The sequence below is a fragment of the Parasteatoda tepidariorum genome, chromosome 4 (genome assembly GCF_982258835.1).
Source record: "Parasteatoda tepidariorum strain Cologne lab strain chromosome 4, Ptep-v5.0, whole genome shotgun sequence".
NCBI lineage: Eukaryota > Metazoa > Arthropoda > Arachnida > Araneae > Theridiidae > Parasteatoda > Parasteatoda tepidariorum.
Genome location: NC_141758.1, coordinates 67,417,426 through 67,444,433, shown reverse-complemented (window position 1 = coordinate 67,444,433; position 27,008 = coordinate 67,417,426). Strand labels below are relative to the sequence as shown.

The 27,008-nt window shown below is 29.0% G+C and overlaps 1 protein-coding gene and 1 long non-coding RNA gene across 7 annotated transcripts in view; one reads left to right on the top strand and one right to left on the bottom strand.

Annotated features, from left to right (window-relative positions):
• The window catches only part of LOC107446064 (alcohol dehydrogenase class-3 chain L), a 49,845-nt gene that overhangs the window by 9,866 nt on the left and 12,971 nt on the right, over positions 1-27,008 (top strand). For 2 of the 3 annotated variants that reach the window (XR_011637030.1, XM_071182401.1), the window contains exons 2-7: positions 6,862-6,963; positions 9,842-9,983; positions 10,175-10,263; positions 22,157-22,279; positions 22,968-23,184; positions 23,895-24,022. Coding sequence is in view for 2 of the 3 variants with exons in the window: in XM_071182401.1 (XP_071038502.1) it covers positions 6,862-6,963; positions 9,842-9,983; positions 10,175-10,263; positions 22,157-22,279; positions 22,968-23,184; positions 23,895-24,022 (801 nt within the window). In the remaining variant the exon portion in view is untranslated. Of the gene's footprint in view, positions 1-4,676; positions 4,736-6,861; positions 6,964-9,841; positions 9,984-10,174; positions 10,264-22,156; positions 22,280-22,967; positions 23,185-23,894; positions 24,023-27,008 lie in introns of those variants that run through there. The other variant, XM_071182400.2, reaches the window with a different exon arrangement.
• On the bottom strand, positions 11,798-19,704 carry LOC147811035 (uncharacterized). Of its 4 annotated transcripts, XR_015433113.1 has the most exons (5): positions 19,398-19,704; positions 17,660-17,689; positions 16,239-16,272; positions 15,566-15,610; positions 11,798-11,967 (listed from the first exon to the last, which is right to left on the bottom strand). It is a non-coding gene; the product is annotated as an uncharacterized LOC147811035 (long non-coding RNA). The 4 variants fall into 4 exon arrangements; XR_015433114.1 differs by lacking the exon at positions 17,660-17,689 and having other exon boundaries at positions 19,398-19,534; XR_015433115.1 differs by lacking the exons at positions 17,660-17,689; positions 19,398-19,704 and adding an exon at positions 18,987-19,124.

The following is a 27,008-nucleotide window of genomic DNA, read 5'->3' as shown; positions in this document are numbered from 1 at the left end:
CGCAAATAAATAAAAATCTAGAATTATCAATCATGATCTTTCAATATGTGTGAAGTATTCTTAGTAAGCCAACCATATTTCTATAGAGATAACTTAAGAGCAATGTCAGACATTTCTGTTTAAAATAAAAAACAAAAAATAATATTTTTATCAAAAAAAAATTCTAGTGTGATTTTAATTAAAATTAAATATTATTTTACTTTTTCTGGTTTCTCAAACTTCAGTAAAAATGATTTACTATTAATGAAAAATAAAAAACAGTTCTTCGAATATATATTAGGTAAGTTTGAATGCAACTAAAAAACGTTTAACAACCTGATTTGCTTAAAAAATAATTTTTCACTTTGCATATTTAAGGAACTATTGAGAAAGAATGATTAGCTGAAAACAAAATACCCAGAAGTATATTCATGTGTATATGGTAAAGATATGAAATAGTCAAAAGAATTCTTTATCATTTTAACTTTACTTCAATTTAAAGTAAGAAAACGCAAACATAAGACAAAAATTTTCAACTTTACAAGAATTAAATATGGGCCACTATTTTGCAACAAAAAAGTTTGACTTTCCTAACTATGAGACTTTGAAAATAAAATTTAAACCATGCATCATATAGAAGCATCATACTATGTTATGTGACCCAAGAAATTTTAATATTCTTACGTTTTTAGGTTGACTTTGTAAGTTAATGATACTGTTGACTTATTATTCAAAACATAAAGAAATGGATCTTTTTTTGCTAGATATTTCTTATTTAAATCTGCATAAAGCGTTCCAGAAATAACAAAAATATGAAAGAAAAAAACATTTTGTGCCAGAAAATAATACCTCTCTGACAGATTTAAGATTAAATTAAAAATATGGCATGACTAAGAATTCTCAATGCAAACTAAATGTTTCCGATAGCATGATTATCAAATTGGCTGTCTCAATCTTTAACTTATTAAAAGTTTTTTTTTAAAAAAATAAGAAAATACTTAACACTTAAATTATATTTTTATAACGTGAGAAAAGTAAACTTTTAACATAACAACTCTTATTAAAGAAAGGTAAAAAGATCACGAAAATTACATTTGCCATTAATTTCGTAATCAGGTAGATTATAATAAAACTTTCAAATTTCAAAGCAAAATCAAGGATGGATTAACTTCCATTTTTAGAAATAAATAATTATTAAAAATTATTCTTACACAAAATTATCTTTGACTTAATGAATTTTACAATTGTGAATATAAACTTTTGATAAGCTCAAAAAGTTTTTGAGTTAGAGTGAAAAGCTTAAAAATTGAAATTAATATTAAATGGAATAAAATCTTAACTGCTCTCTTGACTAACCATTAGGACTAAATTTACTGAATTTACCAGAGGGTAAAAAATCGTAATCCGTCGAGAAAAACGATATGTTTAATCATAGCAAGAACATTTTTAATTTTAGTTTCATAACTTCAGATCTCGTCTGAGGAAATTAATAAGCATATTTAAAGTTAGGCACTCGAACAAATATGATTGAGTCTAATTATGTGAAAATCCGATCATTAGATTTTAAGTTATTGAGGGTGTTCCATTTTTAACTTGTATCTGTAATTATAAAAACAAATGTCTGTCTCTGCGGTTTTTATAGACTCCCAAACCATTGAAAGGGAGCGATAAAATTTGACGTACTGATAGTTCAACGCATGTGAAAGGTCACTGTCGATATTGGAGTATTTTACTACGAATCGTTCAAGCGGGATGAGCAAAAACAAAATGGAATTTTCTGATTGGTTAAGCGTTAGCTATTGTTGTAAATTTAACTATAGATTGTTTTATTTTTCCTAACATTTCAAAAATGATATCAGTGATATTCACTAATTTACAGCTATATTTGATCAAGAAAAGATTTTATTGCGCTTACTTTATTTAGTTTTAATTTTTTCCCCGCTACGTCAGATAAATCAACGAACAACGTTAACGTTGTTCGTTGTTCACCCAATCTGAAACTACCTGTCATCGATCATCTGAAACTACCTGTTTATTTTGTTTATAGTTATGCTTTTAAAACGTGTAACTATAAAAGTAAATAGATTAAAGTTGGCAAAATTTTAAAAAAAAACGAGTTTTATACTGAAAAACAAAATTAATGGATTGCACTAATTCATTGAGGAAAACGCCAATATTAATATAATAAATGCTGAGACTTTTATTAACTACAATAAAAATCAATTTCAGTAATAGTTATTAATTGAAGTAAAAAAAAAAGCTATGTACTAAAAAGCAAAATGAGGTCTGCGTCAACAAATTAAGGTTATCTGGAAAAAAGTCGCCATGGACAGAAGGCGTTGGAGGCTACGTGTGATTGAGGCAGTAAAGGCCTGTAAGGGGCTGTAGGGCTCATGAAGAAGAAACCACGTATTATTTTGATTTTAGATGAATAAATTTTGTTTATAGATTTCGATAAAAGTAAATAATTTAAAATCACCGGTAATTGAAATGAAAAAAAAATTAGTAAAAAATTAAAATTAGGAACCATGAACAATCACTACAAGTAGATACCGCTTAAATAATTTCATTAATCCTACTACTGGTATCGTAGCAATTGGTGTAACTTTACTAAAAATTCCGCAAAAGATTTCCGTAGTTTCAGAAAATATATTTCCAGTGATAGATAGCAAAGATGCTTTAATGAATTGGAATTAAAAGAACTTTTTTGTACCATTATTTATAAATATTTTAAACAGTATATTAAAAAGTGAATAGAGAAATGGCCATGCTCTAAATTTCCTATAAAAGTCTCTTAACAATTTTATATGATTTTAAAATTTCTGCTTTAGTTTGTAACCACTGATAAATACATTTCGCATTATATTCAAATTCTACTCAATGAAGGGGATTTCGTAGTGCTGTTCAGCGCTAATTTATTGGTTATTTTTGTTTTTTTTCACTCCGTACGACGAACGGGTTGTAATAAACAATATTCCCTATACATTGTAATTGAGATGAGTCTCAGAGTCAGTGATAGGTAGCAAGAACCAATCAACAAATACGTAGCGATAAAAAAAAATTACGACACTATCAATTACTGTATTGAATTTTGAACTTTGAAAATTGATGTGATTGATGGACGAGAAAAACAAAGTTATAAATTCATGTGTCCGAAATAAGAAAGATTAGAATGAAAAGAAAACTGATTAATGATAAATAATAAAAATTTTACATATTTACACTCTTGATGGACTTTAATAAGCTATTTTGATCTCCATTTTATTTTTTTCTCAAAGAAATTAAAATGTAGTGATTAGACATTTGATTAAATATTAAGTTTTATTGGTTTCGAAAACAATTTAGAGTAAGTATTAAATTTTGGTTTAATAAGTCTGCAAACGAAAATATAATTTTGTTTGACAAATCAAAACATTTTTAAATAGAATTTAAAAAAAATAAAATAAAATAAAGATAGAATATTTTCCGTTTAACCATAAGAATTTTACTTTAGAGCAGGAGAATGCGAATAGCAATATTTCAACACAAAATATAACTAATACAAATCCGCTTCCAGAATTGCGTTTCGTTAAACTGGTTTCATTTCAATTTGAATTTTAATGCTATTTATGAATATATAAAATAAGTCATTAAAATAATCATTGAATATGTTTTGTAATTTGAAGCATCGATTTGATATAAGTATAATATTGCTACTATTATATATGAACTATTTAGTTTTCTTACTTTTCTCATTCTCGCCATCAATTTTGTTATATTTGAAGCTAAGTGTTTTCAAAAAAATTATTATAACAACACTTAGATATGATATAGATTTACAGATACTTAGTCTTTTATGATATATATAGAATTACATTCTTATGTTATAATATAGATTTAAAGTTACTTAGTTTTAGTTATTCGTTAATTTTGTTACATTTGAAGCTAATTTTTTTTTAATTACCATAGGAACACTTAGACGTAATATAGGTTTAAATTTACTTATAGTTACCACGAACCAATTTTTTATTTCCTTATTTAAGTACAACATGGAATGTTTATTAGCAATTAGCTCACCCAACTACATGAAATTGTTACAAGCAATTTCTACGCACACTTTTTATTGTTTTTAAAAAATAGAAAATATTTTTCTTTGTTCATAAAAAGGTATAAAATAAGTAAATTTCGCCAGTAGCGAAGTATTATACAAATAAAGGTACACAACCGTCTATATATATATTTCTCTTATTGCGACAAAAAAAGCCTCATTACAACTCCCCGAATGGCAACGCTAGAAAATCGACCAATGATTGCCGCTAAAAATGTCACATGCCAAATCTAGCTGAGGTGGCTCAACATATAGCGCTTTTAAAAACGGAAACTGAAATAACCAGAGAGAGCATAAGCTAGGCAGAAGTGAGTAGTCTTTGTCGATAGATCTCTATTTTAGTATTTGGTCGAAAGCGCTTTTTTTCACGAATTTATATATTACGAATTTATTTGACGATTTTTGATTTATATCACGGATTTATTTGTTTCACTAGAATTTATTTGTTTATGCAAGTTTTTCCATTGCAATTCACTTATTTCAATTTTTAATAGACTTAATTTTAGCCAAAATTTTAACCTTTTTAAAGAGTTATCAGTTTTAGAAATTTTATCTTAAGATTTTATACTATAGCACATTTCTAATAGGTTAAAGGTATTACATGTGATCAAAGTAAAACTTCATAATTTTTTCTTGTATTTGTGAAAAACAATGACAACAGTCGAAACGGTAAGATTACTTTTTGTTGCTATATTAAATTAACAAAAGATTAAGATAGACTAGGTGTGAAATTAATAGCCATAATTTTTCAGCTGTTATTGGAATAAATTTCCAGTTTTATATACTAGATTTTAACGTATATGAAATTAATCGGATCGAAAATTACCGGATATGAAATTGGTTTGTAGTAATAAGATGAAAAAAAAAATTTCCTTCATTCTCACAGAAACCTGTTTATATAATTTAAATGTTTCACTTAATTTTTTTTTCTCTTTAAAATTTTATTACAATGCTGATTTTAGTAGTCGTGTTGATTTAATAAGAGTTACGCCCTTCAAAGAATTCCTTGTTAAAAATACACTAAAACAAACACGAAAACTATTTCGGCAAAAAAAAGTTTTTTAGGAAATAGGATCCAAATTATAATTGTAGTACTGTTCTTTTCGTTTATAACATTTTTAAAGCTTTTAATGATAGATATTTTAATTCTTTTCTGAGGAAACTTTATCAAATTAAGTTGGATAGAATTGAATTTTAATGCTATTTCTTGAAAGAACAGTGAAATTAATAGTTACATTTTAATGCAACATTAAACAAGAACATTGAAAAAAAAATATTAGAATCTGTTGCTTAGTAATTAAAGTTTTATCAGCTTCTGTTTAAAATAAATTGTTCAATAATAGTTTTTTTCGGCATTATAAATTTATTAATTTACTAACAAAGATAAATTAATCTTCAAAAATCAAAACTACAATTGTTATAAACTATTTGTTAAAATAATTGTTTATAGTTGCTAAATATTTTTAAAGTGATATAATAAGTGCATATAAATAGCAAAAATTTAGGAAAAAAATGCATAAAAGTCTTAGAGCTGCATGTAATAAAAATCACATTCTCCTTTTTTAAGGAGACTTTTACAATCTCAGCTTTGAACAATAATTTTGCCTATCAGTTGTTATCTATATATTTCTCTTACACGGCGGCAAAAAAGGCCTCATTACAACTCCCCGAATGGCAACGCTAGAAAATCGACCAATGATTGCCACTAAAAATGTCACATGCCAAATCTAGCTGAGGTGGCTCAATATATAGCTCATTTAGAAACGGAAATTGAAATAACCTGAGAGAGCAATTCAGCTGCGGCAATCTCATACTATTAAGCTAGGCAGAAGTGAGTAGTCTTTGTCGACAGATTACTATTTTAGTATTTTGTCGAAAGCGCTTTTTTTCACGAATTTATATATTACGAATTTATTTGACGATTTTTGATTTATATCACGAATTCATTTGATCCGGAAATAGTCATTAATTTGAATTCAAATTTATTTTAATAACTTAGCATTTACTAAAAAGATGCATTTTTTAAAAAAAAAAAATTTGTTATATGGATTTGAATGATTGTTTTGAACTCTTAGAATTTTGCGCATTTGCAATGTAAAGTTAGTAGCGAGTGAAGCGAGCTTGGTTTGCGAAGTAAACCATATAAGATTGCGTAGCAATTTTCGGGGGTTGGCGAGCGTTAGCGAGCAGGGGCGCAGCCCACTAGTATTAAGAAAGTTTGCTAAAGTTAATTAGTTATTTATTAAACATTAAATTTTGTGTTCATTATAAATACATTTTAAAATTCTCTTATTAAAAAAAATTCTCCACATTTCATCTTACTAAATATTCTTGTAAAATGTCCAAAATAATGAAAAGCCTCTTTTCGAATTTTGTATGAAATACAAGTTTAAAGTTAAGTTAAAGTTAGTTTGTAGCTACATTTCTTAATAAATGCGTAATAAATTTTCTTAATAAATTTTTGTTTCATAACATGCTCTGGAAAAAATGAATTTTATGGTAAGAACGTATCGCAGTTAGCAACCTAAGTGCTGATATTTTTTACCGTAATTTTATCTGGAATTCTTTACAAAATGCAAAAAGATGAAAGTTTCAATCTACGGGTTACGTATGCTGAAGCATTTTAAAATGTAAAATAAAGTTAAAGTTTGAAAATTACCGTAATATATTGTGTTAAAAAATGTTTTAATTGCATTGGCGAGTATTTGAAGAGAGGATTTCGCGAGTGTATTTGGTGATGGTATTTGGCACAAAAAAGTTATTCAATATTTTTTAATATAACTGATTTCTTTCAGCCAATCACATGCCGAGCTGCAGTGCTATGGGAAATAGGAAAACCCTACTCCATTGAAACAGTTGAAGTAGCTGCTCCTAAGAAAGGAGAAGTTCGAGTGAAGGTATGTTTTCCTCGTTAGTATTTATTTAGCTATATTAGAGCTATATCATTCAATATAACTAATTTAGACAGAACTATAGTTATTTTCAAACAGCAAAAATTATTTAATTGAACTTTTTGTAACTAAATGTTAATACTTTTAAAAAATGAAGCATTCCTGATCTCCATATTTAGCAGCATTTCTTTTCCTGTCCTTAATTTAATATTTAAGTATCTTACTTTAAACCGTAATTTAATTGGAAATATAGCATTTGCTACTTAAAAACCCATCTCTGATTTATTACCAATAAAAACACATTACCCAAAATTTTAATAATCTTTGTCCATTCCTTAAGATATATGTGTTTTAATGGATTTCACTGTTTCAATTTTATATGTATTTCCAAATGTAGGAAAAGCGAAAGTAGTAAGAAATTCTGGATCAAATTACAGAACAAAAGTACCGGCTCTCAGGTTACTGGTACTTTTACCGGAACCGGTTAATGATAAAAATGGAATTTACGGAAAAATGGACATCATGGTTGATACACCCAAAGTGCCGGTACCCTATGTCGTAATTTGATACGGAATTTTTTGCAGTATAAATGGTTTTGACAACCAGAGCCAGCTCTGTAACCACCTTTCTTATAACGATACACTGTTTCAATTTTATATGTATCTCCAAATGTAGGAAAAGCGTAGGTAGTAAAAAAATTCCGGATCAAACTTCGGTATAATTACCGGCCCTTAGAGTGCTGGCACTTTTTACCAGAACACTTTACGTAACAAAAAATCTAATTCACCGTATTTTTTTTAAACTTTAATAATTACCGTGAAATCACTGAATCACTCTAATTCACTGTAAAAAAAATACTGTATAACATTTAATGACAAATAAGGAATTTACTTTAAAATGGACTTCCAACGTCCAATAGATGATACACCCAAAGTGTTGGTACTTTTTGTTAAAATTTGATTCGAATTTTTTTACAGTGTAAATAGTTTTGACAACTAGAGTCAGCTCTCTATAACCACCTTCCTTATCACAACTATATTAGTTTCCGGTTTTAACAACCTTCCTAATAACAAATACCTAAAACAAAAATGCAGCATTAACTTAAAGTTATGAGTAAAAATATGTTGCAGTAGGGGAATTGGTCAACAAAAGTTATCATAAGATTTTCTTCAGAAAACAGTTCAGGAATTTTAAGATGATTTGAAGAATTTTTCTTTTTCTGTAAAGTATCTTCGGATTTTTTGTAAACATTACCTTATTCATTTTGAAGAAGCAACATTTTTTAAAAGTCCTTGACCAACTTACCACCATCATGTTCTGATTGTTTGAGCAGTCCAATACCTTTTCGCAAATATAAATGGCTAATTTCTGCGTCATTCAAAAAAACCAGATTCAAAAGAAGTTTTGTTAAGCCCATAAGCATTTTCAAAATTCGTGCAGAAGATTTTCTACAAAATTTGAAGTGATAAATAAGCTAAAAACCTTCAGATTTTCTTCTGGGCCTTATTTTCAAAAATACCTTCTGATTATCTTGGTTGGGTATTCCAGAAAACGTCCGAAATGACATTACTTAGGTATTGTTTTCTACAACGGCAGTTTAATCACGAGTTGAGAAAGTAGCGCTTCCTTCCTTTGCCGACTATGCATTTCGGTAAATACTAATTTACTATCTTTCTCAAATATGCTATTATACTGCTTGCGACACGTGAAAAGTGTTAAAAAAAATTCCCAGTTCTAGACGAATCATAGGTTATAGTCTATTATTATTGGTCTAAATGTGAGGTTTCTGTGATGATGCGCCAGGGACTGTGAAGGGCATTAAGAACTCATCTGATACACGTATCAGTTATTCTGAAATGAAGCAAAAGGCTCTTTTGAATCACTTCATATAACATATATAAGTATTTCAATAATTATGAAAGTAGAGTATAAAAGCTGATTCTGTGGGTGAACCAAACGAGTTTAACTCACAAAAATAAACTATTTGGCCAAAAGTATCCGCACACCTGGCTTTTATGAAGGTGGAAGTATAATGGTGTGGGGGTGTTTCTCGTGGTTTGGCCTGTTAGCTCCTGTAGTTGGAAACATGAACTCTGAAATGTATGTGAGAATTCTGGTCAATACTGCACTTCCAACTCCATGGCAATATTTCGGCCCATTTCTCTTCCAGCAGGATAACTGTTCCATTCATACATCGGGCTTGCACTGGCGTGTTTTGAGGAAATGGGTGTTTAAAACCTGGCCTTCTCAGAGCCCACACCTAAAACTCATAGAACACCTTTAGGTCGAATTAGAAGGCAGATTACGTACCCTGCCAAATCGACCCTCCTAACTGCAAGTACTTGCTTCAACTGCGATGGAATCCTGGAAGTCAATTCCTATGGCCACCTATCAAGAACTGGTGGAATGTCTTTCCAGACATGTAAAAGCTGCCATAGATGCAAAAGGAGGACTAACATCATATTGATATGTACCTCGAAACGCCCTGATAGTATGTTTTCTCCTCATACTTCATGCATTTCACATTCAACGCATAAATATTAACATTTCTTCATCAATCAAAATAAACTTAGAAAAAGTATTGCAAAAAATAAAAAATTAGGAAGTGACAGGTTGAGACAAATTTTTAAAATTAATAAACATTAAGTCCGGACCCATTATGGGTCACAGATTAATAAATCTACGAACAGAATCACATAAAATCCTCCACTAAGGATCATCGCAGAATGAATTTTTCTGGTTGCTTGATGCCATTAACTTCACGCTGAATAAGTTTTGTTCTACGTTTCATACGAATGCAGTTAAGAAATATAGAGTATTCTTCGAATTCAGTAATTGAATGCAGAAAGACTGCAAAGCAATACTTTGAAATTTCTTCTTTTAGATGGCATCAGTTGGTATTTGTCATTCAGATCTTCACGCACAGAATGGAATGGCCAAAAAAATTCCATTTCCAACAATTTTAGGACATGAAGGTGCTGGATTTATAGAAAGTGTTGGAGAAGGTGTGGAACGTTTTAAGACAGGCAAGTATGAAACTACTCCGTAAACACTATTCTATAAAAAATAAAAATTCCATGCGTAATATAATTAAAAAGCTTTATGACTTATGTTTCTCACGACTGTAAAATGCAGACTATGGGATAAATTCTTAAATCTTATCTTTTAAACAAAACGCAAAGTCATAGGATTTTAAGTTTTTTAATTTTGCTTATAGGTGATTTAATTGTATTTACATTTATATCTTATTGCCGTGAGTGTGATTGGTGCATGAGTTCAAAAACCAATGCCTGCAGAAAAACTCCGGTAAGATATTCTTAATCTTTTTCCTTTAAATCAAAATCCAAGTAGATTTTATTCGAAAAGCAATATAATGTTTTATCTAAAAATCTTTTTACTATTTCACTGAAAAGTCACAAAAAGTTTGCTAATTAGTTTTATTTTCCTGTGATAGATAATACTTAAAAATGCTCAGCGAAAGTAGTTCAATCATCTGCTTTCAGATGGCGTTACAAAATTTTCACAAAATAACAGTCTACATTAAAAAAAAACTACAGCTAGTGAAACCAACGGGACTAATTCTTCAAATTATGTTGGTTTAATCTGAAGGATTAATAAAATCATTTGTAGTGAGAATGAATCAGAAGTGCTCTGCAAGTAACACTCTACATCAAAATGACCGTAATATGCAAAAATGATGAGACTAATTCTTTCAAATACGCTTTTTGAGTTCAATCTATAGTGAATTAAGACCAAAATATCTAAACCTATTAAAATTCCAAATAAAAAAATAAAAAAATAATGGAACATGTAAAATCATTATTGCTATATATCCCAGCAAAAACAAATCTGTAGGTCCAGCTCCACAAAACTGCTGTTTGCCACCAGCTAAAGCGACGGGTCTGTGCCGGCAAAAGTCACTTTCAACTGTACTAAAGTGAATGGCTGGCCTTCTGTCGAGCCAACAATACCGGCCTATCGATGGCCGGTAGTACCTAACCCAGCAGTTACTGTCTAAAACGCGCTGGGTGAGTGATTGCCCGACATTTTCCAGTAGAGGGTAATCAATGAATCAATAATTGAGGGCCAGCAATTTATATACACCCAGCAGCATCCCTTTAGTTTATAGAGGTTTACGAGAGGTCATTGACCTAGTTACAGGAGTAATTAAAACCCACAAACCTAATTTTTTATTTAATTCAATTAGCTAAATAAATATCTAGCTATCCAATACATTTCTGAATAAATTATTAATATATGAACTAAGAAAATATTTCTAGGTTAATTTTTTCATTTAAATTGTTTTATGCAAAGAATATTTTTTACACAGTTCAACCCCTTAGTCCTAAAGATTTGCTGTGCACAATCTATGCTTCCACTTATCAATACATTTTTAAACTAGGTAAACATATGTAATAATCTTTTCTTTACAGTGATATTCTACTTAAAAGCAGAATAATAAAACTGCTGTCCAGAATTATGAAAATTCTGTATCTCACAAGTAATTTTTCAAGCTTTAACTTGAAGTCAATATATATGTCTATAATAGCTTGTAGTCAGTATATATATGTTTTAAAATAAAAGCTGTGTTCTTAAGGAATCTAGTGATACTATTGTACCCTATACAAAAATAAATACAACCTACAGCCGATAATATTAAGAGGCTGTCCAGAGATGATCATTTAGTGCGATACTGATCATGAATTCATGTTTTACTGATTATATTTAGTCTTGCAGCAAATTTAACAAAAAATAGGTGTATTGGACAAAAATGTACTAATGTAGCCAGTCATGTAATGAATTGAATGTACCCTGAAATTAGTTAAATGAATAATCAACATTGTCTCTTGCAAACATTTTATTATACAAAGACATATAAATACAAAGACATAACCTTAATCAATACAAATATTACACAAATTTCAATTTAATTTTAAAAATAATAAAAACAACAGAGAAATCATATCTTTGTCTACATAGAATCACTTGGAATAGCACAGAAGAGTTCTCCTGAAAGAGAGGATAATAAAATAAAAATTATGCAAATCGTATATTTTAAAAACATAAGTATTTTTGTGAAAATGAGCTTTTAAAACTAAAATTTCTATCGAAAAGTTTTTGCTTTTATCATTTCATTGATAAATTTTGACTCATCAAATTAGTCTTCAAATTAGTAACACCATGCAAAACATACACCTGTCTTATAATTTAGAAAGATTTTGAACATAAAATTCCTTTCTGAATGAAATTATTGAATATTGACTCACGAACCCATTAAGATTGACAACTAGTACATGAAAATCTAACTGTTAAATGAAAAGTTATTCAGGGTGTTTAATTTTGTGCTCACCTTTGCTCAGAAAATATTTAATTTTAAAAAACATGCAGTTTTTTCTTCATTAATTTTATGGTGCTCAATTTTATTGCATTTAATATTTAAAACAATTATGATATTCTAATGTAAATTATTGTTTCAAGGAAAGGTATAGAAGAAAAATTACTTTTAAATATATATTACTTACATGCACGAATGTATCAATAGTATTTCTTTTTTGCTTTACTTTTATGATTAAATTTTTAATTGTATACCCTTGACAAAAAAAATTTCAAAATTTACAACATTTTTCATATTAAAATAGGCATCAAAACAATAATATGTATTGAATTGAAACCAGAATTGAAACCATATGAAAAAAGGTTGCTCAAAATTTGCTAGTTAAAAAGGCAGATAATTTTACAATTCTGTAATAACTTTATAAATCAATAAATTCTTAAATTACTTTAATGGTGATGCTTTGTGAAATTAATATTTTCCTCATATAAAAAACACAAGAACTAGATAAGAATAACGACAGATTTGACCAATGTCACGATTTCCGTAATGTCTTTATATAACTGGTATAGATGTAAGACAAAAAATGAAAAGTTTACATAAATATTAATAACATTGTTTACATCTCTGATGAAATTTCTTTTCTTCAAATTTTTTTATTAATTTAGTTCTTTCTTTTAACAAAAAATATTTGTTAAATACTCCATTACTATGCCTAGGAATAAAAAAGGGAAAGGTGCTTCCTAAAAAAAAAAGGGTACACCGAGTTTTTAAAGGGCTTTTAATTAACACCGTAAATAGTTAACAAAATGTGTACTATTATGTAACAGCTGAATTCGATTCTTAACGACTGTAAAATTACCATCCTATACCTACTATTTTACATGTATATTTCAAAAAGTAGTTCTCACCCATTATCAAAATGAGAAAAATTTGTAGCTTACAAAGAAAAAAAAACATGCTAATAGAAAATCATTGTGCAATAGAAAACATTGTGCAATAGAAAAAAATATTGTTAAACTTGAAGGCTTTTTCCATAATTTAAACTATTAACTAATAAACGATTAATTAAAAATAAATATTGAAAGGTACATATTTTTAAAAAAAATATTCATTTCAAATTTTTTAAAAAAATCTTTTAATAAACTTATTGATACTAAAAAAATCTTTTAAAAATTTAACCAGTTGAGAATTAACAAAGTAAATATTTGTAATGGTATCTGAATCAAACTTATTAACACGAATAATTTTAAAAGTGTGTAATCATCATTTACACATTAAATTTTTTAAAAGGAATATTATCAGACAGTGTTGTCAAAGGGCAGTGAGGACGGTTGGCCCTTCTCGAGGAGGTACACTGCATTTTTATTTGATACAGAAAAATTAGTTGTCATTTTCTGTAGATTAGAATAGCAGGAGTTGCACATTAACCACTTTCAACATATACTTTTCGAATTCTAGCAAATAAACTCTGTAATAGGATACACACATTATGGGCCACAAATAAAAAGAAACAAAACTTATTTAAATCTAATGAATAATTCAGAGAAAAATTAGACTGAAAACATTTAAACCTGTTTGATTGCCCAAGGACAGGAGCGTTACAATGGGCGTTTCCTTATTATAGACTTTTTTCCCTTTTTTTTTTTAAATTGCAGGCATTGGGGGGTTGTCCCATTGGCCACAGGAATGCCAGAACTACTACTTTCTTCTCGTTACCCAGTGGGCACCTGTGGTGAAGCAGGGTCGCCCACGTCACACAACCACAACCCGTTTATAGGGCGGAAAGTTAAAAAAGAATCTTTAAAAACTTCAACATTTCAATATGCAATTAAACTAGTTCTGATGTTTTTCATCTCGTTTAACTCATAAAATCGTAAGATTTCTATAATCTTTTTGCTTCTGTCGCACTTAAATGTTAGTTTAGAGATTCCTAATGTGTTTACATTTTAAACTTCTGTTTCAAGAAAACTTTTTTGTTTTTAAAAAGGTAGGTGTATATATTTTTGCCAAATAAAAATATTTTGTACTATTGAAGAATAGATAAATAAGTGAAATGTAGGTGTTATTAACATTATTTCTTAGTTACCATAAATTAAATTTACTTACACATTTTATTAAGAATTTTTTAACTTTTACGGGGCATTTTATTTGCTTGGACTAAAAAATTGTTCTTATCGCAAAAATTTTTTCTACCAAATAATGTCTTAGAAGGCATTCAATATTGTACAGGTTAGTTTCAAGATGCTTCAAATCAGTACTTTGTCGTTACTTTTTTTTCTTCTCTTTAACCTACACGTTTTTAAGCTATGTTAACAAGGTAGGTTTTTAAATATGATTGTGTTTTCACAATCAAAATCTTACTGTACTTAATAAAATTTTTAAAAAAATATTTTATATACATCAATAAAATTTATAAATATAACACTTTTTTTCATTGAATAGGGAAGTGAACGATTAAAATGAAAATTAATAACCATTATTAAAATATAAAACTACATACAGTGACCAATCACTTCTGCGCCACCTCTTTTATGTGCCTTTTGCATATATACAAAGGTTTTCAAAGGCCCTTGATCATTATATAGGAAAATAATAATAATTATAATTCTTTATGCATCATTCAGAAAATAAATATTTCAATTCAGCACACAATTTTTTTTTAAAAGTCTAAAATTTTGATTTTATTTTTTGTTTAAATAGAAAAAAATAATCCCATTTTTTAGAAAAAGTTTTCAGTTTAAAGCAATTTGAATAAGGTGTCTTATCTATCACACCACCCACATTGAAACCACCATATATACCACCCATATGCTTTCAAAATTTATCTAGCAGTGTCTTTCCCACCACCAATTAAAACGTTAGTTTTTGGTCAAGGAATGTAAAGCTATAGCGATTACTATTACTCAGTTTACGCGAAAACAGAGATGACAAAAACATTACTCGAAATCATTAAAAACAATTAGAAGGTTTAGCCGCTATTCACGACTATTTGTAGTTTTATTCAGCTATTGAAACTTTTCTATCTAGCTTTTCTTATTTGTATGAACTTACTGTTTTTAAAATCTTATGGACTTTTTCTCTTGGTCCCAAAGACTGAAGCATAATGAGAATTCACTGTATTTTATAAATGAATTCGCTTAATACATTAAAATGTCCCTAATCCTTCTTTAAAATCATAATTCAAATAATAATAATTAAAATAATACTTCTCAAAATAATAAATTATTTATGCACATCAAAGATTCTGCAGATGATAAAATTAATAAAACTTACAGAAATTCATGGTGGACTGGCACAGGTTTACCAACATTTGAAGAGCTAAAAGGGAAAAAAAAGGGTCTTATTTTTATGTAAATATTAACTTGAGATATACAGTAAAAAATTTTTTCAGTAAACTTTTAGCAGAAATTTAAAAAACATTATACAACGGACACCCAGAAAGATTAAGTAAAAATTAGAATAATATTTTTTAGAAATTTGAATGAGAAAAATAACTTGCAGGCTACGAAATTTTATTAACAGAATCGTCATCAATAAAACAACAAAATTTTCTAAGTTCGCCTCTAGGATCACAAAATTTAAGGTCAGCGTTTAAAATCTTCCAAAGAGTTAATTGAAATTTATTTTTTTATTTTCACTTAAAGATTCTCTACAAAAAATTATTGTAAATTTAGCTTTCGCTGAATCTGAAGCTTTTCTTATGTGCATGAACTTACTGTTTTTAAAATCTTATACACTTTTTCTCTTGGTCCCAAAAACTGATGCATAAGGGAGAATTCACTGCACTTTATAAATAAATTTGCTTTATACATTAAAATGTCCCTAATTCTTCTTTAAAATCATAATTCAAGTTATAATAATTAAAATACTACTTCTCAAAGTACCTAATATTAAATTAATTATGTACATCCAAGATTCTGCATATGATAAAAGTTAAAAAACTTACTGAAATTTATGGTGGACTGGCACAGGTTGAAAAGCTAAAAGGAAAAAAAAGGTCATATTTTTATGTAAATATTACCTTGTATACAGTAAAAATATTTTACGGTAAACTCTTAGCAGAAATTTAAAAAGTCTACCAATGGACACCCAGAAAAAAGTCTAACCCAATGGACACCCAGAAAGATTAAATAAAAATTAAAATATTTTTTAGAAATTAGAATGAGAAAAATAACTTGTAGGCCAGGAAATTTAGAATGAGAAAAATAACTTTTCGACCAGGAAATTTTATTAACAGAATTGTCAACAATAAAAAAAAACACAAAATATAAGGCTAGCATTGAAAATCTTCCTAAGAGTTAATTGAAATTTATTTTTTTATTCCCACTAATAGATTCTCGGCAAAAAATTATTGTAAATTTATCTTTTGCTGAATCTGAAGCTTTTCTTATTTGCATGAACTTACTGTTTTTTAAATCTTATACACTTTTTCTCTTGGTCCCAAAGACTGGTGCATAAGTGAGAATTCACTGTACTTTATAAATGAATTCGCTTAATACATTAAAATGTCCTTAATCCTTCTTTAAAATCATAATTCAAATAATAATAATTAAAATATTACTTCTCAAAATAATATTAAATTATTTATGCACATCAAAGATTCTGCAGATGATGAAAAAAAAAATAAGTTAATTGATAAATCATTTTAACTATTAATAAATTTAAAAATTTGTATCAGGGGAATTGGTTGGTAATAGTTGCTTTTCTCAATTTAATTTATGTAAAATAGAACAGTTTCACATAAAAGTCATTTTTGAAATTTAATTTATTTTGAAAAAAACTTTTCAAATTGATTATAATCAAATTTTTGTCGTTTCCATATGGTTCGCCCCCTAGTACAATAATTTAAAATATGTGCGTTTAAACCCTCACTTTGCTGTGGTCAGACTGACAGGCAAACAACAACTATTTTGCTTAAGCCAAAACAGATTATGAAAATAAAATAAGAAAATTATCAATAAAAAAAAAGCGGCTAGATTTTTTCGTTAAGCCGTGTTTCAAACTACTCGTAAATTTACGTTTAAATTAGTGTTCAATGGAATCTAATATTAAAGCATATTGTGTCTAATAAACTATTATTAATAATTATATTAGTCTAGCACTTCCATACAAAGCTCAATATAAGGATTTGATATTTAGTTTAAGAAAAAAAAAATTCCTTTAAGTGATAAGATGTAAGTTGTCAATGGAATAAGAGTTGAATTTGGAGCACTTCAGCTACTTGGAAAGTGAAGTTGATGAGAACAGAGACGCAGTACTTCACTCAGTTGGAAAATAGTAGAAATTTCAATTGCAAGTTACCATTGTTACAAACATGAAAGCGAGATAATTCAATAAATAATAAATACATTAAGTAATAAAACTTACAGAAATTCATGGAGGAGTGGCACAGGTTTTCTAACATTTAAAGAGGTAAAAGAAAAAAAAAGGTCTTACTTTCATGTGAATATTAACTTGAGATATACAGTAAAAAAAATTTCGCTTAACTTTCAGCAAAAATTTAAAAAGCATTACACAACGGGCACTCAAAACGTTTGAATGAAAATTAGAATAATATTTTTCAGAAATTAGAATGAGAAAAATAACTTGTAGGTCAGGAAATTTTCTTAACAGAATTGTCAACAATAAAACAACAAAATTTTCTAAGTTCGGCTCTAGGATCACAAAATATAAGGTTAGCATTGAAAATCTTTCAAGGAGTTAATTGAAAAACTTTTATTTCCACTGAAAGATTCTCTGCAAAAAATTATTATAAATTTAGCTTTCAGTGATTTGGAAGCAGTTATAACTTGTTTTCTCAATAGAATACAAGTTAAATTTGAAGCACCTCGGCTACTTCGAAAGTGGTCAAACATCCTTTTAAGAAGTTGTACTTGTAAATAAAATGGTATTATATTCTGTCTATAGCGGTCAGGAAATGATTGTAATTTAAATTGTCAACAAGTACAGAGCTCCTGTAGATTTTAGTACTCTAACTAGTCGAAAAGTAGAAATTTTGATCGCATGTTACCAATACGAGTGCGAGTTCATTAAATTAATAATAAACACAGCAAGAAATAAGAAAACCTATAGAAATTCATGGAGAGCGCTAACAGGTTTTCTAACATTTTTAAAACTAATAGAAAAAGAGTTGTTTGTTATTTTTATAGAGTATGAATTTTGTTTTCATATTGTATTGAACTTTTATATATTTTTGTAATCCCTATAAAAATCGGGCATTATTTTATATGAATATTAACTTGAAATTCACAATAAAAACATTATTCACTTAACTCTTAACAAAAATTATGAAGTAACTTAACATTGATTTCAAAATATAAAAGAATTTTGTAATATTTTTTGTATAAGTGGGGTTAGCCAATATACAATTAAGTATGAGCAACTGCGTGCTAAAAAACTTTCCATAATCTATATTTTTTTTAGGTTGTTTAAGAATTCACAGCACGATTCTTCGCAATTATTTATATTAACATGTACAAATAAATTTTTCATCTTAATTTAAACTATTTAGTATAAATTATTAAACCTTTACCTATTTTTACACTTGAATTTAGCTCAAAAATTTCATTAAAATGAAATACATATAACAGAAACAATTTTTAATATTACTAACAGCAATTAGTTAACTAAAATCTAAATATTATTTAACATAAAGAAATAAGTTTTAATGAAAATTCTTGATTATTACACAAACCTATTTTCATAATATACTTAGATAAACCTGATTTATATCATATGCTACAACATATTATGAATTGCACTTAAAGAGTCATCATACAACAGAATTTATATTTGTTTTTGGCGTGCTACTGCTCGATTGTCGCTAAAAATTTGGCGGCGATCTTGGTGTTGATAAAACATTTGTCTGTACATTTTCATTGAATTAAATTTAATATTTTTTATTATTCTATCTTAGAAAGGTGTTAATTATGATGTATTAATTGAATAAAGATGATTGCCAATCTAAAACATAGCGCCAAAACAGCACTTCAAACGCGGTTCTTTGTAAACCGAAATCTGCACGTCGTAAACATATTTGAACAATAGTAAATCAAAAATGATTAAAATAATAACTTCAATGTAATAGAAAAAAATAAAACCTTACCTTTTTTGAAAATTATAAGAATCCAACGTGCTTCTTTTTCTAAACAATAAATTCACAGTTACAGTTGCTCGCTCGACCGCTTCACTGGCGGCAGCAGACAACTTTAAGTTGGTGGCCCATTGGGTAGATTCAGACTGACGGGATGCGGCTGTTTGTAATGTACACGCCCAACACTTCCTACAATGTTGGCAAAAGTTCATAGGGTGGCCCAGCAATCAACCCAGCTGACAGTAATTTGCACCTTCACTTTTCAATCAGTACCGTCAGTAATTTCGAAGATGGCCAGAACTTATGTTTTTGCTGGGATATTATGTAACGGGATTATTCTTCTTCTTCAGGAGCGCACCAGCCCTTTGCAGGCCTTGGCTGCCTCAACAGCACGCCTTCTCCAGCTCCCTCTGTCCATGGCAACTCCCCTCCAGTCCTTAAGTTTTAGGACTTTGAGGTCGTTTTCGGTGTCGTTGAGCCATCGAGTAGGTGGTCTACCTCTAGAGCGGGACCCCTGAGGGTTCTTGAAGGTGGCAATTTTTACAGGGCTATCTTCAGAGCCTCTCCATATATGGCCGAGCCATCTTAGTCGGTTGCTTCGGATTATCTGCATAATTTGAGGATGTTTATAGAGCCCATAAAGTTCAAAGTTGTACCGTGTTCGCCAACATCCCCCCTCTGGTATGGCACCAAAGATAGTTCTAAGTATCTTTCTTTCAAACGTTTCTATCGGGCGTTGGACGTCAAGGTTGCCTTTAATTTATACTTTTGAATTCTTTTCAACAAATAAACTAAATAAAAATTATAGATTACGGGTCACAATTTGATATTTGAGCGGAAGAAAAAAGAAAAGAAAAAACGTAGTTGGAATTTACAGACGAATCATTAGGAACGAGGAAGATGAGATCAAAAACAACAAAGCATATTTAATTGGATACCTGTAAGTGACATCATCGTAGGTAAATCACGGCATTTGTGGAAATCAGAAGCCAATCGAATGCGTTGCGTCGATTACAGGTATATATATATATATATATATATATAAGTTCAAAATGAAGAAAAAAAACAAAGAAAAATTATAGACATATGAAAAAAAGGGGGTGGGAAATAATAAGTAAAAAAACAACAAGCAATATTTTATTTTTAGAAGAAAAAAAAAATGTTACTTATTGTTTTTCTTAACTTTCTTAGTGTTTTCTTGTATTTATTTATTTATATATATATATATATATATATATATATATATATATATATATATAGATAGATAGATATAGATATATATGTTACCCGCAAAGTATGAAACGCCGGCATTGTATAGAATGCCTGACGCTTTTAGGCAAAGTATGAAATAAACGTCCTGATGATATTATGAAAATGAAGGGCATGTTATTGTGAATGAGCGAAATCGGTGGCTGTTGACTTTCACCGGGGAATGTTGACAATCACATAGTCGCTTTAGTGAATGTCCGAAATATTTATTTCATCCAATTTGATATTAATTTATTCGTGGATATAATAACATTTATTCGATATTTTAATACTTACTGACGATAGATTAGAAGAAACATCAGTGTTTGGAGTATAGAGCAAATGTATACCGGGCAGTGACCATTGACCTTAAAAATACATCAGTGTAGGGTATACCGGGCAAACGTATACCGGGCAGTGGCACTTAACCTTAAAAAAACATCAGTGTAAGGTATACCGGGCAAATGTATACCGGGCAATGGCGCTTAACTAGGCCTAGTATATATTTCGGACATTTACCAAAGGTCCAGTCATACTAGTTCTAGTTAAGTGCCATTGCCCGGTATACATTTGCCCAGTATACCTTACACTGATGGTTTTTTTTAAGGTCAAGTGCCACTGCTCGGTATACTCTACACTGATGTTTCTTCTAATCTACCGTCAGTAAGTATTAAAATATCGAATAAATGTAAAACTACCGATTTCGGTCATTCACAGTAACATGCACTTCTCAAAAATAAAAATGCTATTCTGAAAAAATACTGAGAGTGCCATTGAAAAACATTTATTCAAAATGTGGAAAAAAAATTAAAAAGTTATGCAAAACAAAATTTAAGCCTTTCTTATTAAGGGAAACATTTTCACGTAAAAAATATGAAATTAACCCACTTGTTGCAGCATGGCAGGCTTGAATTACATTTCATTAAATTTTAATAAATTCCTCCATTTCCATGTAGCACAGTAAAAAAATAATTTTTGTTATTCGTCGAAAGTCACAAGCCACGCGTTAAAAGTCACGAGCCTTGCCAAGTGATATTTGAAACGAATCGGATATGTATTTTATACTTTGCCGATTTCTCATTTGGCAATCTATAGAATGCCTAGGAAATGTGTGAAATATAAATCATTCCATACTTGCCGGTAACATATATATATATATATATATATATATATATATATATATATATATATATATATATATATATATATATATATATATATATATATATATATTACGTTTAGTTTAGAGAATTTGAGGCACAATGTCTCTATTTCTTATTATTTCATTTATTATAATTTTTGTCATTGTATTATGTCAGTATTTCACAAAAACCAACTATTATTTCTACTATAGCATTGTTCAACAAAATTTAAAAAATATTCTAAAACCTTAATAATAAATTAGTATTAGTTAGTTATATAAATACTTTTATTCCTTAAATTTCTTACACATTATTATTTATTTGCTGATCTTAAACAGTAAACAAAGGTTCTGATGCTTCTTTAAAATTTTGTCTATGCAGAAAACTGGTTTTCAAATGGATGGGACGTCTCGCATCTCAACCAAAGGAAAAATGATCACTCAAGCAAATTCTCTAGGATTATTTTCGGAATATACCGTCACATCTGAATATAACGTCACAAAAGTGAGTTCATTTTAATTAAAATTTATTTAGTATTTAATTTTTGATAATGCAAATTTCAAGCAACAATGTTTCTAGGGAAATAAAAATAAATGACTCTTGAATTATTCAAGTAATTGTACTTGAACTTGTTCTTTGAAAATTTTTAAATAAGCCATAAAAGAAAACTTTCTGATAAAAACAGTAGCATCAATAAAAACAAGAGGTTAAAGAGCTTTTTTTTAAATTTATTAGAATTTGCATTTATAACATTTATTTAAGAAATTCCTGAATATTTATTTACTTATTTTGTTACACATCAATCAAGTGCAAAATGATCTTGGTCATCGTGATTATAGAAATAGTCTTCGGCGTCACTCACTAGCGTGCAATATAATATATGAAGGTCGCCATCGTGTATATACATTATAGTAGATGAGAAATCCGATCTTATTATACCGATTAAATTTAAAAATTTACGTAATACGTTTTTTTGTTCTTTATTTTTTATAAGTTTTTAGTATTACTTACAGTTTGAGTCATTTCTATAAACTGCAAGATTAAAATTCTACGACAAATATTTTACTAATATATAAATAAATTAAAAGTTTCAGCATCATAATTTATTTTTCTGTAGCTGTAAAAAACTTTCCAATTTTTTATCAACAGTTTTTGCTGGTCCTTAGCAAGAAATAACAACTTCTCTTCGCAGGTTAATCCTAGTGCTGATCCCAATATGCTGTGTCTAGCAGGCTGCTGCCTTCCAACTGGCTATGGAGCAGTCATGAATGCTGGAAAAGTGACCCCAGGATCGACATGTGCCATTTGGGGTCTTGGAGGAGTTGGCATGTGTGTAATTATGGGTTGCCGTGACAGTGGAGCCTCAAAAATTATTGGCGTCGACCCTAATCCTAAAAAATTTGAATTAGGTATTATTTTCCCGTCTTAACCTGATTAGTTAACATATTGGAATCTAATTAAGTTTCCATACTGGTCCAAAATTAATTTTTGTGGGACGAACAAAATATGCAGGGTAATAATAATAATAAATTTCTAGGGAAAGAAAACACCTCACTCTAGCGCAATTTGTTGTTCATTTTGAAATTTATATATTTTCAAAGGTCTTATTGACTTAAGTGAAAATTATTGTTTAATACTTGTTTGGTAATAGATGTAGCGGTGGTAATCTTTGCATTTAGGCGATATTGGTTCGGTCGGCATAGTGTTAAGTGATAATGGAAAACAATTGTGATGATGTGAAGGTGATTATGTGGTAAGTATGTGAAGGCAAACACACAAATAAAATTTTAAAGAAATATCTAGTTTTTCGTCGCTGTCATTCGTAAAATCGAAATAAGACATCTAGTTTCAGATATTTTGCTTCGATTTTAAGATGTGTTACAAATTCTTTAAGATCTATTTGTGATTTATATGAAAAATATCTCCCTTATATCTCAAAACAAATTAATTTTGATTAGTTTTTCGAATCTGTATTCGAATCTGTGATATGAAATATGATTTGTTATTCGAATATATGATTTGTTATTCAATATATGACTTGTTATTCGAAATATTCGAAATTATTTTTTTCAGATTTTTACTTCGCTTTCAATTGTATTTTGTTGTTGTGTTATTATAGCTAAGCAATTTGGTGCATCTGATTTTGTGAACCCTAAAGAAGTAAAAAGTGTACCTGAAACTCTAGCTCAAATGTGCAAAGATGGAGTTGACTACTGTTTCGTCTCCGTTGGAAATCTTTCGGCTATGGTAAGAGTTTAGTTTACATCACAGGAAAAAAATTGATAAAACACAACAAGTTCATACTTTCATACAGAAAAATTGAAGATTTCAAGTTCAAAATTCTATTTAAAATTTGTTGACTTCTGATAGCAAAAAAAGGAAATGAAACTTAAAAGTTATGTTTCTCGAAAGTAGTTCAAATTGTTGACATGTTTAATTTAGGCGACATTTTAAGTTATGAAATAAGACCTAAAAACACGTTCTTTATAAGAACAAACATGCCTTTTTTCGGTGAATTCTGGACTCTTCATTCTCAAAATTTGCAGCTATAATTTGAGGGTAAGGAATCGGGTTCCTTGTGCTATTCATCCACTTTTCCTTCGAGGTTAACATCTTCCTTACCTGTACTATGCATGATTCCTTATCGCCTTACGAGATCATCGCCAACAAAACTAATTTTTTTTATTTTTTGAAATGCAGGATGCTATTTAGGAAAAGTATAAAATAATTGTCCTGATGAGGTTATTCTGTAAATGATGTGCATGTTACTGTGAATGACCGAAATCGGTGGTTGTTGACTTTCACCGGTGAATGTTGACAATCAAATTAGTCGCTTTGGTGAATGTCCGAAATATTTATTACATCTGATTTGATATTAATTTATTCGTGGATATAATTACATTTATTCGATATTTTAATACTTACTGACGATAGATTAGAACAAACATCAGTGTTTGGAGCATCGGGTAAATATATACCGGGAAATGGCACTTGACTTTAAAAAAACATCAGTGTAGGGTATACTGGGCAAATGTTTATCGGGAAGTGGCACTTGACCTTAAAAAAACATCAATGTAGGGTATACCGGGCAAATGTTTACCGGGCAGTGGCACTTGACCTTAAAAAACATCAGTGTAGGGTATACCGGGCAAATGTATACCGGGCAACGGCACTTGACCTTAAAAAAACATCAGTGTAGGGTATACCGGGCAAATGTATACCGAGCAGTGGCACTTAACCAGACCTAGTATGACTAGACCTTTGGTAAATGTCCGAAATATATACGAAATATATAGGTCTAGTGCCATTTTTGCTATAGCTTAAATCTTAAAAAATTAAACAAAGCGTTTGAATCAATTTTAAACTGATAACGAAATTATTGCTTTAAAATTAAAAAAATAATGATAAAAACTGCGCCAGATAAGAGTAATTGAAGTAGTTGCTTCTTCAGCGCATGTAGCGCATGTGCGGAAAAAAATTATCCACGTGCATCTAAAAGTGGATGAATATCCGAAGACACCAAGGAATCGGAATTTGTCGAAACAAAAATGCCAGTTTGTTCAATTATTATAAGAAAGTAGGTTTTTGTCTCTGTTTTTGTAACTTAAAGCATTGTCTGCATTAATTAGTTAGAAAATTTAACATTGAACCCTTGAACCGATAAAAATCCGCTTATTCAATGAAAAGATTTAGAGTGTTCCCTTTTTTTGCTTCGCATACTGTATGTATGTATTATCATAATGTATCTGCAACTGTCATAATGTATGTATTGTCATAATGCTTATGAAAACTTACATGCTTATTAATTTATAATAAAAGCAGTCGTACTATGCTAATTATTTTATATTGAAAACAGTCTTATTATGCTAATTAATTTATATTGAAAACAGTCTTATTTTTTATTAACCTCTTCATTACCTCGGTCCTTGTATGTGGACCTTCGCTCCTTAGCTTCTCAACACACGCTATAAGAAAATTTACAGTTTTACTTTCACTGAAATTTTCGTAGGGTTTAAACTTTCTGTGAATTCCAATAGATTCATATAACTAATTTGGGTCAAATTTCACTTAAACAGAAGTGATTTTCGAAACAATATACGTGCTCGAAAACGTAAGTAATTTTAAATATTGTATAATTTAGTTATTCTAAAAACTTGGCATTTCCGGCAAAATTAAATTCCTAGTGCACTTTAGCATTCAAATAGAGTCTCGGTGCTGCCATCTAGTGTGGCAGTAACTAGACGTCCAAATTAACATGGTCAACGGTATCTCACACATTGTGGTGGTCCTGAAAGAGTGGATACCACTTCTGGAGAACGCACTAGGTCTGCTCATCGGGAAGACTGATTGTGCAGCTCATAGGAAGTAAAAAAAGAGTTATTCTAAAAATATTTTTTTCTTTTGAGTTAGTAGTGCTGTGATCTATATAAATCTTTTAAATTTATATTTATTTAATATTTAAAAATAGTACAGTACAAAGCATGCAAGTCTCCGTATGTGTACCTAAGTACGAATAGCAAAATTTATGACAGCATATAGTCAAGTGAAATCTCTAAGTATTATGAGTATTTAACTTTATATCTATTTTGTAATATTTTTATGTGTATTTTAATTACATAAAAAATGAAATTAATTAATTGTTTTATATTAAGATACATACATACACTTAATAACTTTAACTGTTTATTTTTTCTCCACTTTTTGAAATTTTACCCCAAGTATTAAATATTTTTTTTATAATTAACTTTAGTTTATTTTCAAAATTTATTTATTTTTCTAAATAATTATTAAATCCATTCATCACTGTATTTAAATGGACCATAATATAACAGTTTGCATGCTTGTCCAACTTTAGGTACATTTTAACATTCGAAATATCTATCTATATTATATAAAACTCTAATACGTACGTATGTATGTATGTATCAATAAAACCGATGATATTTCTTTTCTCGACAGTTTTCATTTTTAATTGATTGGATTCGGCGCGCAAGAGCACGTAGTGAGCAACCAGATAACAATAACCAGAGTGAGCATTATCAGGTTGTTCAATTCAGATTCATGCACTAAAAACATGACAATATTTAATTTAAACTCAATTAGGAATTAATTAATTGAAGTGAGAATGCTTTAAAAGGCCGCTGTTGAGTTGATATTTTTCTACTGGGAGCTACTTAAACGTCTAAAAAACGTTTAAGTGTTTGTATTGAATGCATTGAATTTTTTTTATATT